Source organism: Mycteria americana, chromosome 9 (assembly GCF_035582795.1).
Source record: "Mycteria americana isolate JAX WOST 10 ecotype Jacksonville Zoo and Gardens chromosome 9, USCA_MyAme_1.0, whole genome shotgun sequence".
NCBI classification, from domain to species: Eukaryota; Metazoa; Chordata; class Aves; order Ciconiiformes; family Ciconiidae; genus Mycteria; species Mycteria americana.
This window is the reverse complement of record NC_134373.1, coordinates 13,237,275-13,258,172: the sequence shown is the minus strand read 5'-3', so window position 1 is coordinate 13,258,172 and position 20,898 is coordinate 13,237,275. Positions and strand designations below refer to the sequence as shown.

The 20,898-nt window shown below is 37.8% G+C and overlaps 1 protein-coding gene across 2 annotated transcripts in view; it reads right to left on the bottom strand.

The window, feature by feature from the left end:
• Window positions 1-4,973: 4,973 nt before the first annotated feature.
• The window catches only part of AOX1 (aldehyde oxidase 1), a 44,195-nt gene continuing 28,270 nt past the window's right edge, over window positions 4,974-20,898 (bottom strand). For both annotated transcript variants that reach the window (XM_075512011.1, XM_075512010.1), the window contains 12 exons: window positions 20,334-20,420; window positions 17,800-17,991; window positions 17,273-17,500; window positions 16,104-16,199; window positions 15,270-15,398; window positions 14,704-14,778; window positions 12,961-13,013; window positions 10,730-10,844; window positions 10,024-10,089; window positions 9,243-9,431; window positions 7,593-7,760; window positions 4,974-6,518 (listed from right to left, as the gene is read on the bottom strand). In XM_075512011.1, coding sequence (XP_075368126.1) covers window positions 6,468-6,518; window positions 7,593-7,760; window positions 9,243-9,431; window positions 10,024-10,089; window positions 10,730-10,844; window positions 12,961-13,013; window positions 14,704-14,778; window positions 15,270-15,398; window positions 16,104-16,199; window positions 17,273-17,500; window positions 17,800-17,991; window positions 20,334-20,420 — 1,449 coding nt within the window. In that variant the 3' untranslated portion in view covers window positions 4,974-6,467. The remainder of the gene's footprint in view (window positions 6,519-7,592; window positions 7,761-9,242; window positions 9,432-10,023; window positions 10,090-10,729; window positions 10,845-12,960; window positions 13,014-14,703; window positions 14,779-15,269; window positions 15,399-16,103; window positions 16,200-17,272; window positions 17,501-17,799; window positions 17,992-20,333; window positions 20,421-20,898) is intronic.

The window sequence follows — 20,898 nt, the reverse complement described above, 5'->3', positions numbered from 1 at the left end:
GGCAATCAAACATTTATCCCTTTATTATACTTTTTACAATTTGCTGTCTGAAACCTACCATCCAGAGTAGAAATTATCTGCTCCATGGAAGGTTCCACATGGTTTCTCAGTAAAGCATATATGGACATCACCATTCCATGGGTGCAGAAGCCACACTGGGAGCCATTGCATTTGGCCAGCCTTTCTTAGAACAGAACAGAACAGGCCCTGAATCCAGGATATGGCTTCACTGGCTTTCTGAACAGCCATCTTCAGGTATGTCATCTGCCGGCTGTAGGCCAGTAGCAGCATTTTGACTATCCCATTATGACCATTCATGAGGAAAATGCTCAGAGCAATCACGTAGTTAAAGAATTAATACTTGCTCCAGTTTAGACCCTTATAATCCTAATTCCTTGATATGAGAACAGAGTAAGGCCCAAGACTTTCAGTTTAGACATCAATTATATGTTAAATATTTGTAACCATGAAGGACAGAACACAGAACATCTCCTCAAGCAGAGCTTCAGCAGAGACCAGTCCCAGAGTCAAGACCCTCGGAAAATAATATTGAGAAAAAAGAGGATGTTTAGAAAACATTCTTAAATCTATGTGGTCAGACTATGCTTTTCAGGGACAAGCCAGAGTGGAGGAAGTAAAGGAGGAAGTAAAGAGCTGACCTAATCCAAGGGAAGTCTCTGGCACACAGGGAAAATGTGTCTAATTTAATACCTATCAGTCTGGTTGCCACCTAGAGTCACTCATCCCTTACTACAATACATGCGGTATGTTGCCCTCAATGAGATGGCTAGATGCCATGCTGGTGGCTAAAGGAAACTGACTGATGGTCTTTGTTCTTCCCCATTCCCTTCTGAAAGCTGGTATCCTACGTGGCATACGGTTGGATAGCCCTGTGTTGTGGAGATTGTGATCTGCTCCCTGCATGGTAGTACATTAGGAGGAGCTCCTTCCATGCTCCATACAGGGCCAATCACAACCCAGCAACTGCTGTATTAATTCCAAAAAACAGCTGTTCATCTAAAAAAATTAGACAAAATTCAGAGTTTCTAGAATCCCTTCAGAGACTCTACATTGCATAGACTCACAGCACCTTCTCACAGATCCCAGCTTCATTACAGACATAGGACAGGAAAATCTCATTATCTTGCAGCCCTACACAGTCCAGCTTACTCTCACCTGAGTTGGATGAATCGTGATTTTTATGCTTCCAACCCCATCCACAGTAGTGACAGCAGCACCATCCAGTGAGGATATGGGGAGAAGGCAGGAGTTGGCAGGACGATGTTTTTGAGGTGTGAAGGAGAACTGTGGTGTTAAATAGCTTTGTCATATGGGTCCATGGAGGAGGAAACAAAGGATATCTACTCCAGCTAATCTAGAAATCCTCAGATTGAGCAGAAAGACATGGGGAGAAGGATATGCAAGCATACAAAATCCTGCACTTGGACCGTGAGAGTATGCATCCTGCTCCTACAGCTGGGATTTAGGCATTAAGTGATAAGCTTTTCTAATTAAAGAAGTGGAAGGTTAAATAAAAAAAAAAAACTAAAAAAAAAAGTACTACATATTTTTTCAAACCCCCAAACTGTTAGGAAACTCCTAACTTTGCTGTGGGCAAAACTGTACAATTACAATGTAATGTGTCTATTGCTGAAGTCCATGGAGATTTTATCAATGATTACATGAAACATCTAGTGAAGACTCATTAACAGTGACATATCCTCAAATCAGCACAAAAGAGTCACGAGAGGCAGATGACAAAAGGGCTGCTGAAATCTCAAATCATAAAGAACACAATTTAAAAACATACTTTCCCCAGAAATTTGGGGGGGGGGGGTGTTGGGTTTTTGTTTTGGGGTTTTTTTTTTCTTTTTCAAAGGTTGAAGAGAGAGGATCTATATCTCTGTTACTGCATGATAGTGAGGCCAACCCTGCAGTCACCTTTGTAGAGGAAGGCTATAGGTAAAGGCTTTTAAATTTGTACCAGAACTCCCCAAAATCCATCTAAATGGAAAGAAACCAAATATTTCCCAGTGAATGTCAGTTTTCTCAAAACACTACATTACTATTTCCAAATATCAGTGCGAGGATACTGTATCTGCTTGGCAACTGGATTATATGTGGATATCATCACAGTGCAGACACCACAGCCTCCGACTCCACAGCCATATTTTGTACCTGAGAGACAGACTGCAAAGGAGACCGTTAATGGAAAAAAATTACAACATTCAGAAGTTATTTTTTCTTTATATTCTTCTGAGTCTCCCTTGTTTTATGTGCATGTGCAGAATTGGAGGGATCTTCCAACCAGAGAGCTCCAGAGACAAGAAAATGTGTACAAGATGACAGATGAAAATAGAGCACATAAAGAGATGAGAAGCGTAAGGACAGAGAGACAAATGAGTGTAAGGCAGACTTCCAATACAGAGTTTTTCAGTCTCTACAGTCAATACCTGGTAAATTCTCAAAAGACTGAAATCAGGACCCTGTAAGTGGGATGGGTTGAACAAATACAGCAATAGGTCTTCTTATTAGCCTTACTCATAATACTTTCCTAATCCTTACACATAATTATCTGTATCTTGCATTTGCAAAACAGTACCAGCAGATCTCAGTATGTTTCCAGTGCTGCTTCCTGAACATCCAAGGAGTATAGTAATTTAAAACGGAGCACAATAGCCAAGTGCACACACCTAAATTCTCTATGGAAGGACTCCCTCCATTATGTTCCTCAGTATAAAGGCTCCACCCTCAAATCACAGTCTCCTCCTTCTGGTGTCGCAGTGCCCTGCAGTCCAGTGGAATCTACCATTCCCTTTCATTTCAGCTCCTTTTCAGGATGATACGTAGTCCTATTACTCTTCCCTCTGGGTGTGTGCATTTACATCCATTTTGCTTAGGTACTAGACGATGTCTTCCATCTGATTTCAGCATGTTTCTAGATTTCTTTAAACCCAGTGCAATTTTATCCACTGGTGCATTCCCACTGGTAATCAATACATGACTAATCATATCACACTGCTTGACTGTTAAAGAGATGCTAATTATTCCACCGAGTGCTTGGACAATGCACAATGCAAGCTAATAAAAACCTGCAGCTAATAAATTACTTTGCACTACTGCCCTTTCTCCAGTTAGTCCTTAAATTAATGTTGTTTTTCTTCCAGCATAGAAGGCTCTCAACAGCAAAGCTAAACACACTTGCTTAATTTTATAACCTGCATGGCAGCTTCTTAGCTGGGATAACTGCTACTGAAGTCAATAGAGCCCTGACAGCAGTTAGCAACCTGAAGAGTCTCAAATGACAGAAAATAAAAATAATAAGATAATAAAATAAGCTTATGCAAAACTCTTTGAAGGACTGGGGCCTAAATAATTATTTACTGTGGAAGTAGTTCTGTATTGATTTCTTTAGCTACTACTTTAATCACAAATGCACTAAAAGTTTTTTGTGCTTTGGGAAGCTGTAAAGAAGATTTGGGCAGTATTTAGAAGAGTTACACTCCAACTTTACAATGTTATACCCACATAACTAACACACACAATGCACATACAGCACTGGATTGCTCTGCCGAGAACAAACACAAGGTGAGTTGTGTTATTTCAAATTAGTGTTCTGTTTACATTGGTTCCCACAGAAAAGTGACACAAATCATCTTAATCCCCAGTTGCAGTAATTTACAGAATTATAGAACTCAAAGGCAAAAAAAAAGGATATGGTTCTTTCTTAGATAATACAGCAGCAATTCTTGAGGATCTGCCTGCCTCTCTATTACCTACACTATGAAATAAAAAAAGAGATGATGGGTTAGAGAGGGATCTAATATAACTGTCTCACAAGGATTAACTACGATGTTGAAATGCAGTGATTGTGGATTAATGTGGTGTGTTTGTTCAGCAACAGGATCAGCAGCAGGATCCTGTCACTTGATCACAATCTGCAGATAAATGAATGAATGGGTCAGGCAGTATTGGTCAAATATGTCCATTTAAAGTAATAGAAATAAAAGTTTACTCAGAGAACTGAAAGGGAAGAGAGGCTGAGTAAGCACTGGATGGACAAGAGTAAAAAGAAAAGTGTCTTTGGACTAGATCCTTTGTTGTTTCTTATCAGCATGAACCACAAATCCCTTCATCTTAAAGCCATGGACTTGTATGTGTGAAAATTCTGTGTATTTTTACCTCCTTGAAGTTGATATTAACCCTTTCATTTGCAGAGACCCATCAGTGTAAAAGCAGAGGAAAATCTTAGTATAAGAAGAGCAGGGAGGATAGGTAACTAAGTACATTTTCAACGTAATGAAGTTTAATGTGTATGAGCGGGGACTTATGCAGGGACGTATGCAGGCCTTGCTTTAGCCTTGTCTCCAGAATGTTGCTGTATCATCGGCATGCTTCAACTTGTTGGAGACAAGATAATACAACAACTGTGAAAACATTTTTTAGGACCCATTGCTGCAGAATGAAAAGAGACCGAACCTCCGGCTTCTCTCAACAGTCCTGCTATACCAGCAGCATGCTCCAATTTACCAGGTGTAAGACAACACGAACTAGTTCAGGAATTTATTTTGAACCGCAGAGTGAAATAAGGTTTCAGAGTATGCCTTCAAGCACAGTTGGCATGTAATGATGGGTAAAACATAACTGACAGAAAAAAACTGAATTACTTTTCCTTAATTCACCTGGTAAAAACAAAGCCAGGACACTCTCTCTAGAGTATGAAAATGTTGACCAAAACCCTGAAAAATATCTCTAGAAAAATACATAGCAAGGTTGGTTTGTTTGTTTACTTTTTAACAAAGAAATAAAATTCCTTCATTTCAGATTATAATATATTTTGGGTGATGTGTTTGTTAATAGGAATTCTTATTCACTTGACCTGCAAAGTAAGAAAAGGTGACAAAATGTCTTAGAAAATGAAATGTGAGCTTTTGGCATCAAGAACAGAAAAAAATTAACTACTTATTTTCATTGAAACCATGCACTGAATGTACAAACTACCCATTTTCTCAGTTCTACTTTCTTATCAAAGAACCTGATGCAATTTTTCAGGTACTACTTTGGGTAATTTCTGTAGACTCACTAAAAAAAGTGAAGCATTTTCTCTGTATCAGGATGTATCCCAGATCAAAGCCCCCAATTCAAATACCATGGAGATTTCTGTATATGTGTGTATGTGCTTTCAGAAGTGAAATCTCAGCTTTGCACTTCAAGAGGAGGAAAGGCTGAAGATCTCAGTCAGTTCAATACTGTGGATTCTGATGCTGAAATCTGAATATTGTGGCCAGAGCTTTCGTAATATATTAACTTTGATATATTCTATGTAATTTCTTGGTCTCATCTTAGGTTACAAATATATACATACTTCAAATCTAATAACACCAGAATTTCTCTTACCATTTAATACAGTGCTGCTTTATATTTTCTGGTTTCCTCCAGCTGCTACTACTTGGGTGTGGTCTAATCCCACTGCACCCTTGGCAGCATCAGATGACTGATCTCTGCAGATCATCTTTTGATCTCATTACGTTTTTTCTACCTTCCTTATCACAGGAGTGGTCAAGAGTGGGAGAAAGTTCTTAACTGTACTTTGATGGCTCAATATAGTCCTGAGCACAGGATTAAGCACTGCTTAAGAATCCTTTCCAGAGACAGGTTCATCCAGTCTCCTATTTAAAGCACGCTGAACTCCATGTGAGTTTTTCCATTAAGTTCAGAGGCTTTTGGCTTGCTCCATCAGAAAAAGAAAGCTTCCGGTGGAAATTACAACTACGTGACTCTTCCAACTTTTGGGATAAAATTAATCTCCTATATATGTAGGTCAGCCATAGCAATTTGCCTGGCATAGCAAAAGAAAATCATAACTCTTGTTTCTTGCATGTTTTTAACACAAAGATGTCTGTGCCAAAAGAATCTAAAGCAGCTTTACTACAGAGACCACTTCTGATCAAGAAGGGACTGAATCCAACAGACAAGGTTCTGGTTCCTCAATAGGCAAAGATCTCTGCACTCACACTCCACTGCAAGACTCAAATCTAAATTAGAAAATTAGCTGAAGCTATGAAAAAATAATTTATCATATGAAGTTGCTAAGTGTAATAAGTGGCAGTAAGTTATCTCACATACCTTTATGCTTCATCCTAACTTTCTTCTCCTGCAGCATTGAGCTGAGCTGTTCAGCAGATCTTTCTTGTTGAATATATACGCTTCAAATGCAGGAGATGTATTTCTAGCAATTAAGTGCAGTAATTTAAGCAAAGTACTGTAATGAATATACTGGATGGAGAATGAAGATAAGGATAGAAGATGTAATGTGCATATTTTTGGTAGCTGATTCTATTCTGAGAATGAGAAAATGAGAAAATATATGTATCTGTGTGTTGATTAGTGTGTATTGGGGCGGTAACTCAGTTTTTCATTCCATTCCATTCCATTCCATTCCGGTCTTGTGTACTCTGGTTTGTCGTTCACACAGATATGGCTCGAGGAGTGGAGGAAGCAGATTCATCGTTTGTCATCTAAGAGAACAAGCAAGAAAAGAAAAGAGTGACTTGTTAATATTATTTGACTGGCAAGCTCCCAATATTGCCCTTATCAGGTGCCTCCAAGTCACTCAGCAGGGTCACTACAGGAGAGTGACTACAGTCACTACAGGAGACACCTACAGAAGATGGCTGGAAGGAAGGTCAGTGATAACTGGGGTCAGGGCCAAACAGGGATGGAGAAGTACTCTCCACTGGTGGACCTCACCTCTCGCAGGTTCCTGAGATGAGAGCAAGCCCACGAACCTATTGATTTGGGGGCCAATGATGCCCCACCACGACCACAGAAATACTACAGGAGCAATCTGTGAGTGAGAGCTCAGGAGTTTCCATGGAAGAGCCTCAGAGGGTCAGGGCACAGTATGAATTTATATGCTGGCAAGGACCTTGCTTCACAGATGTTGTAGGCTAAATAAAAAGTTACACAGAAAAAGAATTGTAATAGCAGTGGGAACAAGACTGCAGTGAACAGTTGCAGAAAACATAGAATATAAAGGATCAGCATTATAAGAAGTGTATTGCCTCATTTGTTTTTCTTCTGTATCCTTTCGTTAGCTCTGAGTTAATTATTTTTCTCCCAAAGAGTACTGGGCATAGCAAAGAGTACCAGAATGGGGTGACAGTGCCAGAGTGCAAGTCAGTGGGGGAAAGCACCTGGAAGGAGACTGAAGATGCTTTGCGGCTGATCCATTTCATGTCAATAAGAGGAGCTATTTAATCCTCTACAGGATTTGACACACAGAAGAAAGGAGGAGGCTTCAGGAAAAGAGGGGATTGTAAAAATTATGTAAATTTCAAAGAAAAAAGAAAAGATGATACAAAATCAGGGAAATTCCAATACAATGCTTGAATGGCATTTTTTGGAATAACTTGTGTGAGTGAAATGTGTTACTAGACATTTCAATTACAAGGATCCCTATGATATTGTGCTATACAAAGCATGACCAATTGGAGACATCATTAGGCACCCCACCATTCAAGCGTGCCCACAGCAGTATGCAATTCTACCCAGAGATACTTAAACAGACCCTTCCCCCACCTTCCTATTACCATCTCAGTAAAGTCATCTGCGCAGCCTGCCCGTATTTGTTCAGCGGTCAGGGGGCTGTTCAGTGTAAAGGTCTTTTTCAGTCCTCTTTCATTCCTCACACTAGTTACTGCATCTCTCAAAGCGAAGAACACAGAGCATCCCAAGAAAAGTCCTGCCTCACCTATCCCCTGAAAAAGAAAAAAAAAAAGTCAAATAGGTGTAGGTTTTGAGCAAAGGAGAGGAGTACATGCTGTATCAATATCAACTAAAAAGCTTAAAAGTCAGTGACTCAGAAAGTGTTTCGTCCTTCAGTAAGGAAGTTTATTTTAGATTTAGTGGAAGCAAGCTTAGATCACACCAAGTCTTCTGATGGTAGCTGCTTTCAGGGAGTTTTTTAGCTGGTTGATTTCAAATATTGGTTATTGATTTTAGAATCTTTTTGGCTCATTGCTAAACTGAAATTTAGAATAACTGGCAGATAAAATTAAAACAATCCAAACCCAGGTACAGATACAACTAAGAAACAAGCCTGAACTTGTGATTCAGGCTGTGAATGTTTGTCCTGCGGACAAACACCACTGACCTCAGCGGGCTTGACATCCTCTCACTGGTTCTGACATAAAAGTCACATTTGTTCCTTATCTCAAAGACAGGTCAAATCCACCCTTATTCCATAGTTCTCTCAGAGCTGTGGTATTGAACATTTTAATTTGGACTGGATTGGGATATTGCAATTGAATCTTACTTATCTCCTTGCTAAAATCTAAGAACCAAATGTCTTCCCCAAACATGGTGCACGAAGACAGAATCACATCTTCTTACAGTGAGTTTTAAGGTTAATTATAGGAGATAAGTTCACAGAAAAGGATAAAAGCTCTGTTTGAAGAGGGATATTAGTACCAGATCTCTAGATCAGCTCCAAATCAACTATGTAACTACTTCACCTAGATGATACTTTTTTTCAAACAAATACTTTTCTAATTATGTATTACTGAGACAGCTTTAAATAATTTTAAAGGACCTATTTGTTCTTTAATAACTTTTGCCGTAAAATACGCTTTTTCCTCCTATCATGCTGTTTTATTTATTTTATCATGCTGTATTCTAGAAGCATAACTAATACTTGAAACAGCTGTAAATCTGCAGAATTACCTTCATCTTGATTTCCCATTACTACTTATATGCAACTGGTCAGAATATTTGCTGGTGTAAACTGAAGCAATGATTATACCAACTGAATACTTGAGCCAATCTCTCATATAAATACACACATACAGGCCTATTTCTTATTGCATAACACACATAAGTAAGCTGCACACTCTCATTGTCATTATGATTTCTCCATCAATTTCTTTGGTATTTTTATTCTAACCCTTCAGTTTATCAACACATTTTAAAAGTATGGTTTTAAATTCAGCTTGCAGCTTCTGTGTATGCTCTGTTAACAAAACCCTAAAATTACTACTTGCCAACCATGAAAGATATGCAGCAATATCCTGCATTATATCTTTTCATATTAGCTTCCCTGATGTCATAAATAAAACAATTTTATGGACATTTGTTTGAAATGCTAAAGAAGAGGAACTGAAAACTTATATATGTTTTATATCAGAGCAATTTCTCTGTTTGTCCTGGGATCTAAGAATTAGGCCCTGTGATGGTTTGCTTACCTTGGATGCATAGATGGCATAAGGATTTTGGGAAGATGACAGCAGGGAAACACTAAACTGTTCTGGAATATCACAAACAGCAGGGATCTTATACTGATCTGGACCCCGAGTATAGAGGACTCCTTCTGGAGAGTACTTTAATTCCTCCATTGTGTACAGTCCAATGCCTTGAACAAAGGCACCTTCAATCTTTAAATAAGAAAACAAATAGCATTTATGTTCTCATGTTTGGTAAAATGGGTAAAACTTTGGTAAGAACTGATTTGTATCACTAGCTGTTAGAAAACCATTTTCTTTCCTGTTTGCCTAATGGGATTCTTCAACATTTTGGGGCTACCATGATGGGAAAATCTTCCACAGTCCACTCTCATACCAGGCAGAGACAAATGCTTTCATGATTATGAGATCTGTGGACCAACCTGCAATAAAGAAAGGTGTTTCCCTGCTATCAAGTGGGGAAGGCAGGTCAAACAACAGGAGATTTTGGAGACTGCAGATCACAAACAGGATTGAAGTCCAGCAGATAGTGGGCGTATATACATACAGGAAGTACTACAGGTTGACACCATGGGTAAAATTCAAGCTTCACTGACATCTACAAAGCTCTGACACTGACTCAAATGGGGCAAGTCTACAAGTAATGGACCTTCTAATATGATCTATGACTTACAACATTATCTAGTAAGAAATTAACATTTTGTGAATTAATGACACAATCTTCACTTCAGATAAGGCTATCAGTATAATAGAAGTAAGACAGCAGGAAATTCTTGGCACATACCTGTCCTATATCCACAGCTGGGTTTATGCTGCATCCAATGTCCATAACAATGTCTGTTCTGAGGTTCTGTCAATAAAATTCAAATGCGTGTTACTGAGAGAGATGCATGGAGGGGAGGCATTAGAAAATAACGTAGGTTAGAGTTGGTATTCACTGGAATAATATATGCTAAGACAGAGGCCCCTCTGTGTACACAACTTCAAAGTAATTTCCAATACCCCATTACAAGCAAAATGGGTTTGTCTCAACTTTAACAGAAGTTTAGCCAGAGACAGCCCTGCCAGATTTTTCCCATTGCACAAGGAAATCCCCACATAAATAAGTACAGATAGAGGGCGTATGATCAGCAGTCTATGACATTTAGCTATGTAGATGGTCAAAAGCCTGGAAAATGAATATTTAGCTCTGCTGTAATTTGTTTGCTGGCAAACAGGGAGAGAACAAGCAAAGAACATGTCAGACGTCTCCCATAACCCAAAAAGTGAACCCATATGATATTAATACAGATGTGCCAAAAGCTGGTTAACACTGCACAGCTTTCATTCTGCTCCACCTGTAATTTGCATTTACACTGTTGATATATTTACTATCATGTGAGGACAGGTGACTTACTAATGCAAAACCTGAATGGTTGTTGGAGCATCCAGTGATACAAACAAACCTCATTTGCATTATTTACAAAACTTCCATGACACTCAGTTATTACCTTGTGATCTCCTGTTAGACAGTTAATTTCAACCTCTGAACAAGCAGCTCCATAAAGAAAATATGTGAATGGCTGTCCTTCCCCTTTCTCCCAATCCATGTTTTCATCGTAACCTCTGATAGAAGAAACAAAGTCCACAAGAAGAAAATTAATGAATGTTTGCATCATAAAAAAGCAGATGAGCACCTAAAAGTTTGAAACTACTTCAAGTGAAATCTTAAATAACAGGTCAGAACCCCAACAATTAAGTTCCATGAAATCCTACAGAGCACTAGTAGTTTAAGTTTGATGGAGCTGGTGTTTATATAAAATTTAGCAGACAAGCAAGCTATTTCAGTTCAGGTCTATAACCAGCATAACCCCAGAAATATACTAATAAAGACATGGTAATCAAGTACAGAATACAAATTTAAGGTAATGGTTGCTGAGGTCATAGCACATAAGGGAATTCAGAAAAAGGGAGGAAAACTGGTCAGGACCTATGAAAGAATAATTTAAAAGAAATAAATGAAAGAGTTAAAATTACAGAAACTGCCTACAGAATGAGTGAGAGGGTTAAAACAGGAATATTGAAATAAAGGTGTAAGTACTTAGAAGGCAATGGGTCTAACTGAGGAGACTACAGTAGTCAGGACTGATGGGGTAGATTCAATGGACACAAGAGGACAGTGAAATGTGGTATCTCCCAACCATGTGAGCTATGTGACCAAGGCATATTTTCTGATCATGTATGACTGAAATGTCTTTGTTGAGCATATTTAAAATCATACCCCAGAAAACAATTATAGTATAATTCAGAGCATTGAACTGTACATTGAAAAAGGGATACACAAAATCCACATATTCAACTTTTCACATCCCATCTACCTCAGCTGGCTTTGAGATTCTTGGATGTGGAGAATATGACTGGATAAAAACTAGATCAATACAGGATTTGAGGCTCAGGGATTTGCAGATGTTTTTGGACACCATTAAATGTCAATAGCAAAGTATGATTTGCTCATCACTTTGGAGATATCAACATTCCTAAAGGGCTGCATAAGCAGAAAATATATTTGAACAGACTTAACAACAGGAAGGGACATTTTGTTTGCGCTTTTCTCGGTGTTTTAAATAAGTATGGGTTTGCAAAGTGCCTCTTCAACTTACTCCAGGCAGCCTGAATACCTGAAATGTTGCTATTGATAAGTAGGTAAATACAGGTGAAGGGAAAGAAGATATAAGGCACAGCAGGCTAAGGGAGAAGCTTTGCTTTGAATCCCACCTGAGTTACAGCACAGGAATTTTTCCTTTCTGGTTCTTTATAAACACTGTGAAAGAATTCACAGAAAAAGGACCACGAGACTGCACTGAGAGAGAGCAATGGGAATTGTGTTTAAGATTACTGTGTCCTACAATAGCATGCTGCTGTGAATAAATCCATATCTAAGACTATATATGGTGGGAATTCTCTGAGGCTCCAGAAGCAAAGAGGTCAAAACAATGACTCCAAAACTAGGGTCAGTAAGCAACCCCATTTCTCATATAAGCACTAAGTCTGCCCCTAGCTTTCAATTAGTGCTGAATCATGGCATCTGATTCCTGAGTTAAAAAGATTCCTTAGTTTAAAAAAAAATAAAATAAAATTACCATGAGCTTTCTCTTAAACTCAACCAGATATTTTAAATTCTCCTTCCTCTAAAGAGAAATAACCTTAAGTTTCAGATCTAGAATTAAATGGTCCTAATTTTATACAAGTTCATCTGGTTGCTAATTACAGGTGTGTGCTGGATAAATTTTCTAATGCTGCCACTCATTCTTCCTGTCGTGCAACTCGGTGTGATCATGTTTGTGGGTAAAAGTTTAAATAATTTGTAGTACAACAATATTTATAGCTTATAGCAATACAGCCTCCAGTAAATAAACTATATCCCACTTTGCACATCTACTGTTATGGGCAGCAGTCACCTTCTTGATGCGTTCTGGTTTGCTAATGGCCGAATCATGGAGCAAAGATGGGACGAAATATTCTTTTGATAATTTCTAGAGAGTCCACACAGGGCTAGGCATAAATTAGCACTTAAACTTTATACTCCACCCCCTCTCCCCCCCCATATCAAAGAATTACATAAAACATAGGCTGAGCCATTAGAAAGACCTATTGGACAGGATCTTCTAGTCACAGCATTGGTTATCTTCAGAAATCAGTCCTGGTCTAACCTATGCATTTTTAAGGAACAAAAATATATTACCTAAAGTAGCCAGTAGCTGAAAGACTCACACTCTGTTTAAAAGCTTCTTTAATCTGTAAAATATAACAGTGTTTGTGGTAAACCAAGGAAGGAGTCAGGAAGGAACATAGCATACATATATTTATTTATTGACATATATTTACTTAAAAACCAAACTGTAACAAACTGTAAAGAAAGGAAGACCAGCTGAGTTAAGCGTGTTTAGCTGCACATGGGGGCTAATACTGTAGAACTAAACCCCCTTTTGATGAGCAATCTGAATTCTTTTGGCAATAGAATAAGGCATAGACCTGTCAACAGTGGTGTTCTTGCAGAATATTTATTACTGGTAATGCCATAGTCAGAAAGGGCCCTGCTCAATTTTTCTGCTCAAGTTCAATAGAAATGGATCCCTCTTTGTCAATGGAACAGATCTGGTTGATAAGTCAATGAGATAAAAGATCTGCATGACCTATTTGCACAAAAAGGACGGTTGACAAGAGAAATGCTCTTTGCAGTGTTCTTCTGTCAGTGGTAAAAATAACAGTATGAGGTCCTAAATCTATTCCCTTTCAGTGATTCTCATGTTAGATTTACTCAGTTTACAAGTCAAGAAGGTATTTTATTTTTCTTTAATTTTTAATTGTAATTTACTGACTTTGCAAAATGTAAAATTACTTCTCTGCATATATTAACATTATTTCTTAGGTTAGCCATTTCTGCTAATATTTTGGGTGTGTCTGAATTATCCAAATTAATTTGGCACCTATTAGAGGAGAACTGGATTTTATCTTTGCATACATAGCTGTCAGTTATCAAGCTACCGCACGTATTTCAACATTATTTCCTATTGCTAGGAATTACTACTGCCAAGAAAGTGTTTACATTTTCACAGTTATTATAGTATTCAATCACTTGAGAAGAAACATCGTAGTGTACTGGATCTGTAAATGCCTCAAGGAAGGGATTGTCCTTTTTGTTAGGCCGTAGATAACAAGCAATACTGAACAAGAAGACATAACAAACAGGTTTTCTTTTAACATCTCAATACATAGGAGTAGATTCCTAGCCATATCTTCATAAAAATAGTTGATATTATAGCAGAAAGCTTTTAGTTAAGAAAATGCAGTTTCTAGCCCTAAAATTCTATACCAGTTTCAAGTGGGCACAAGACAAGGGCCATTTCTTTAAGTAGCTTTAGCACTACTTCTGTACTACTCTACTTCAAATGTAACTAATATTATAACTAATTACATATTAGAGCACTAGGAGCAAGGATTCCTGCTACCTTTTTTTCAGTTCTGTAATATACTGCATATGGAAGAGAGGTGGAAGGAAGAGGTTGAGAAGGCTTCTCTTTATTGATTTGGTAAAAATAAAGCACAGCCATGTAGGAAAACTGACACTGTACACATGTACCCTGACAATCTTTTGGCAACAGCTTGTCTGAGGGTAAGCTGGGCTGGGTTATGTTATTGCACAAGCTGTGTGCAATAACATTAAAAACTTTAATAACATTAAAAACTTCTGTGCCTCCAAATGTGACTTCACAAATAGCTTCCCCTCCTTTCCAACTAGATATGATCTGGGGATTGTTTCCCACATATCTAAACCAAGTGCCTACACTCCATCTTTCTGTGAAATAACCTGTTTCTGCAGTTTTTAACTGTAGGATTATTAGGCTAAGCAGACTGATAGACTACAATACATGTATCACAGTTCCTGCAAGCACACAAAACACATTTAGTAGGATACACGTCTTACCCAATCATTCCAGGTCCCTTTTGGGTTCTTGTTGATGATAGGCTGCAGGCGTTTCAGAAGAGTTTGGCAAGCATCCTAGTCAGAAGAATATAACACAAAATTAACACAGATATGTTTGGTACTATTCAAGATATGTTCTAGTTAGTACTTAATTAGTATATGCTTTACTGTCACCTTGGTTTGAAAAAGTATGGTAGGAGGTGTCATTTTAACTGCATAGACACAAACCTTATAAAGGGTTAAGTTACAAGGGCTGGAATCCGCATGAATCAGTAGATTTAGAACAGGAAGAGGATACAAGATTTGCATGGGACTAGTTAGTTTGTTACATGAAACAAGGATTTTGTCAAACATAAGCCTTTTGGGGAAAGCTCAGATCACATTCTGAAAACTCATAAGCACCATTACTGAGAAACTGTCAACAAGTCATTTCTTCTTGGCAATCTCTAGTGGTATTATTGGTAATCTCAAACTTGATTTCTATGGGATCACTAATGCTTAAAGTTCGGCAGGCACTAAATACCACAAGGGATAGAGTGTTTTTTAAACTAAATACTACTCTTTACCTTCACAGCCATGCCATTGACATCTGTCCCTGCAGATCCTACTGAGGCACATGCATTAGGAACAGTTGTTGTGCTCGTTTCACAGAAGTGAATACATGACATGGGGATGTTCAATTCCCGACTAGCAACCTGTTTCAGGAAGAACAACATATTCTTCTTTGTTTTAGAAACATTCTAAACACTCCAACAGTTTCCCAGTACTTGCAAGAAGTCAGTGATACCAGGAAAGATAAAGTTTTAGCAAGTCCTCTTCCAACATCCAGCTGAAATCATTCTGCCCAGTTTGTCAGTACAAAGAAACAGAAAAGAACGGCAATGTTTTAGCTGTACTCAAACTCTGGATTGAGACTCTGGAGTCCAATGTTCAGTTCCTGATTTTGCTGCTTATATCCTGTATGACTTAGAGCAAATTATACAGGCCCAGATCCCAAGCTTTCATTGACTTGATAAATATCTTTACAGATCTGTCTCTCAATTATCCATTAAACAAATATGACCATAATAATATAATCTAGACTGTATATTAATCTGAATACTGACTTTTTTTTTACCATGGTTTTTATGGGATCAGCCCCAAAAAATCTGATTTCTAATAAGCCTCTTCACATACCATTGGAAGAATAAAACCCAAACAATCTGGTTTTTTCTTCCTGCTGTCTTTATGACTCTTAATGAAGGCATCTTTTTTTCTAACTCTATGAATGCAAAGAAGCAGTGGCTATGCTGATAAAGTAACTGTCCTGGTACACTAACTAACCAAGAAGAAAACCTTCACACTGTTTATCTGCATGACAGATAAAGCAGAAGGTAGTATTTGTTTGGATCATTTGTTACCTGGATCATTTTTGTATGAATACCCTGCCCCATTTCAATTCCACCATGTGTCAGAAGCACAGACCCATCAGTGTAAATATGAACCAGAGCAGCAGCCTAAAAAAGAAAAACAAAATCAAGATTAGACTAGTGAGAAATGTGTTGTATATGGTGATGAATTGATGGACCAAAAAAGACAGACACAGTTTTGAAGTGTATTTCAATTTATCTGTTTAATGCTTTTGAATAGAAGGCAAAATTTGGAATGCTAGTCCCTGCTCTTTGTCTATAATGAACTTCAAAAGAAAAAGATACAAATCCTTGGATGTCTGCTTTTTCTGTTGCTAGATCCTAAAATAAAGCTACGCCTAGCAACAGTATCTCAATGGTTCCAAAAGAAGCTGGAGGACCTCCCTCACTAGTGGCTGTACATGCAAATTACTGCAAGTTCCATTTTGTCTCTCATTGATGTTTGAGAGCCTTTGGACACAGGTGTTTCAACCGCATGGGTTGGGCAGGCTGTCAGCATTAGACACAGCAGGAAGGTTCTGAATGATTTTCCTGCTGGACTCAGGCACTGTAAGCACTGTAAGCACAAAAGCACAAAGACCCTGTGACTTTAGTCTTGAACAGAGACAGACAGTTTGATATGATACAAGTCAGTCAATTAATTTTCAATTGATAAAATACTGTCTATTCCAGAAGCACTGGACACCTATGTTAAACAAAATACAAAGACCAAAAATACTACTGTCCTTTTCTTCCTTAAACTTAGTCTTTGATGACATCAAAGGGTTAAGTCTTTAAGAACAGCATCCCATAGTACCCCCAGTCAGAAAGAGTAAGCTCAGAGCTACTTCTAGAATGGATAACTTATCCAATGAACACTTTGCCATCAGTCTTCAAAACTTTTTCATAAAAGTGTTCAACTCATCTATACCAATACCACATCACAAGAGATGGGGCTGGCCTTTAAGTAAGCAGGGTCCAAGCTGCCTGGGTCCTGAAAACCAAACAACTTTGATCTCAGCTTGAAGAGAGCTAGAAGCTAGTGTAGCCTTCAGGAACAACCATTAGGAGGATGATAGTTTCACAGAAGTTGAAAGATAACATATTGTATCCTAAGGTAGAGTAACTGTAATCTTCTATGTATAAAAAGCTTAGCTCACTTATTCTTTAAAGAAACTAACCTGAGAAAGGTAACGGGTGCCTAGTCCAAACGGAAACTTCATTGGTACAATGGCAATCCCTTTTTTCTTCCAGTAATTTTGTTTGTTAAATTCATTGACAGCTGTTTTTCTACTGTAGTATGCAGATTTCTCCATACATTCATTCCAACACCGTATTAAGTTTTGTGGATCAAGCTTTTGTTTGAAATGTGTCTGGTTGTTCTCCTTATACATATTTATTTCCCTAATCTGAAATAATGAAATTAACAGCTATTACTCAATCCTGTTTAAAGGTAGACTGACCATTTGGGGGGACTAGTAGACAACAAGATTACTGTATGTTTTTTGAACAATTACCAGCTTGGTTCAGTTTGTAAGAGCATGCTATACATTCAACAACCAGACATTGATTAAAAAAAAGTTAATTTTAGCACAAATTATTTTCACTTAGAAAAGATTTGTTCAAATAGTTGAGCTAATCTAAAGGGTTTTAACTTTCCAACTGCACAGACTTCATTTCAGGAAAGAAGATGTCTTCATTTCATCACCTTTTCTGGTGATAAACCAGTTTTATCTGCAACTCCTGTTATCCAAGTTTCTGTCACCAGTGCTGACTGGGGAAAGCCAAACCCTCGGAACGCTGTGTTTGATGGCAAGTTTGTTTTGCAGGCATAAGCCCAGCATCTCAAGTTGGGAATCTTGTATGCATTGTCCATTTTTAATAAGGATACTTCTGCTACCTGAGGTAGGGGACAAACAAGTATAGTTAAATGTCAGAACAGTGCTTCTTCCAAATTCACTTTTAAATCTTCCTCATCTCATATAAAGACCTTAACTTGAGACAACTAGCTTTAAAATTGGGTTTCTGTCAATCACTGGTAGTAAGAATACTTTTATGCACACATACAGACTTTATTAATACATTTCTCATGCAGCATATTAGTTTTCAGTTCTTTTTTGATATTCACAGAACACAGCTGATGTTAGTAGTAGCTGAGTGCTAGTCAGTAGTTAAGGATGTAACAGATACTTCATTTTATGATTGATTTTGCTCCTACTTCAATATCTAAAGCCACACAGAACTAAAAATAGGCAGATTAGATTTAAAGCAATAGGAGCTATGAAAGGAACTAATGAAAACATTCTGAATTATCTCGTCCTATGGAAATTCACAGTTAAGGTTTAGTTCCACCAGAAAGCATATGTACTGCAGTCTACAGTGTTTTCTGGTTGTTACATTTTTCTTTTAGAGATTTCACGTGACAAACACAAAAACACAAGAAAAGGAAAATCCCATATTAGATACCTAAAATTATGCTCTAGGAGTCAGTATCAAAATAAGTAAATAAGTAAAAAAATGTTTTGATGCCTCTTGAAGAGGCCACTGGCTCTCTTCAATGTTAAGTAGATTTCTCAGAATGGCAAATTTAAGCTTGTATTTCTACTGTTCCCATTGAGCTTTAAAGAACAAACTTCAAAACTTTTCTGCATAGAAACAACTGAAGATAGTTTTGCTGTACTAACTATGCATACGAATAATGTCATATAATGCTACCTTTTCACTTAGGAAATACAAGTTGAAATGTTATTTGCAGAATAATAATAATTAAAAAAAGAGTCATATTTTGGGGTTTTTTTATTATGAGCACAACTTTTATGGACTTCAGAGAAAGTATGTGTATGAAGCTGATCAATCTTAAGAGGGTTATTGATAAATCAGTCAATACAATGTACAGTTATAATACAACTCTTAGCTATGCCAAAGTTTCTTCCCAGAAATGTCTGTTCTAATCTTGATGCAATCACAGAGAGTTAAAACATATTATTAATTGTTGACTAAACAATAACTAAATTAAGCATAGATTACTGGTACTCAACTCCCATGCTGGAAGACCAGTCTTTATTACGATGAGCATCAAGCATCTTGGCTCTCTAGGCTCCCATAGAATCCCATAGAATAAGGCCTTCTCTAAAGAAAGAATAAATCCCAAAATACCATCTTGGGAACACACAGATAAGTCACACTGGCCCAGAAAAAAAAAATGGACTGTAAGTTTGGTAAAGCTTAGAATTTTATTTCCAATAAACCTATTGTCTCCTTTTAAAAGTGTTGAATTATTAATGCTATACTAATAGAATCAAATGGAATCACACAGCTAGACCACTGGTTATTGATCTAATTAATTAGGGAGTGATGTTAGAGAGTTAGGCTGTTATCACATGTGCTATTTGTGCTATTCCAGCTGCAGCTGAGTTGGGTGGAAAGGTCACTTGGTTGGTTATCACTGCCTCCAATTCCAGGTCCACCAGCTTCACTGTATCATTGTAGAATTTCATCTTAAAATGGTTCTGACATGTGATCTGCATTAACGTACATGCTTTTAATCATGGATTTTTTTCTAACCCAGGTTATTTTTCAGAACCATGTTGGGCAGCAGTAGCATGGGCAGTTACACTGACAGATTTCAGAGTGCAGAAAATACCCATAGGTGGGGCAATGACAAGCAGATGAGGGGTAGTAACCTCAAAAAACATTTCAGTTACAGCTAGAATAGCCTGCGCAAACACAAATAGCTAGTGACAGTGACCAATATTAAAGCAAGCAACATTTTATACTTTGCAGACCTGTAAGTGAGGAACTGAGGTATACAGCACAATAAATGCAGACCCAGTACAGAAATTCATAGAGATAGTAACAGGACAAATATCACTATGAATTTTCTGAAGGCTAAGAAACGTCTTCCCAGCCTTGTAGACATAAAGCTTTAGGCAGGCACAAATGCAAATACTGTGTACTTTAAAAGGAATACATTGTTAGTTGACATGTTTATAACGAACAAATAAGCCTGAGAAACCATTCATGAAGTGAATGCGTAGGAAAAAATAAAAAAGTAGTATAGTGCTTCACTGAACTGAATACGGAAAGGTTAAACTACTAGGTGGAGATTTTCCAACAACCCATAGTCCCTACATCAAAAGGCTATATGATTAACAATACATGTGCAAGGGAATTTGGCCTTCATCATTTTCCAGCTAATGATTCCTCCATGTTATAAGATTTTTCAGCTTATAAAATCCTTACCAGGACAGATTCATCAGGGGTGCATCCTCCATTAATGTAATATTTGGCATCCACAGCTCTGATCCTACCATCATTCATGAAGCCAACCTAGAGAGATCAACAATAACCTATTTAGATTTTGGCATTCATTTATTTCTTCAGTGCTTGTATATTTTGAAAATGAATGTAACCCACACAATTAGGGTCACACTGCACTATTAATTTCTGGGCAGCATTCACTGAAACTATAGAAGGGCAAGAGAGAAAGAAAGTATTTTCCTAAGATATTGGCTTTCCCACCTGGCATCTGTGATCTGTATAGGTACAGCATATAACAAGCAACATCAGACCACTGGGAAAGGAAGAAGCAGGGAAGCCCAGTGGCTTCCTGTGTATTGCCTGAGATGGCTGATAAGGGTGTCATCTAGGAATGTTCACTGTAGACAAAGTCAAATCCCGCTCTGACTGTAAGAATAGTGTCTGGTGGATGGAGTATGACATTTGTTTTTCTTAATGAAGAAATGTTATATTTATCTCTCATCTCTCTTTTCATCTGTTGCCACTAATAGTTCCTGAATTCTCAACA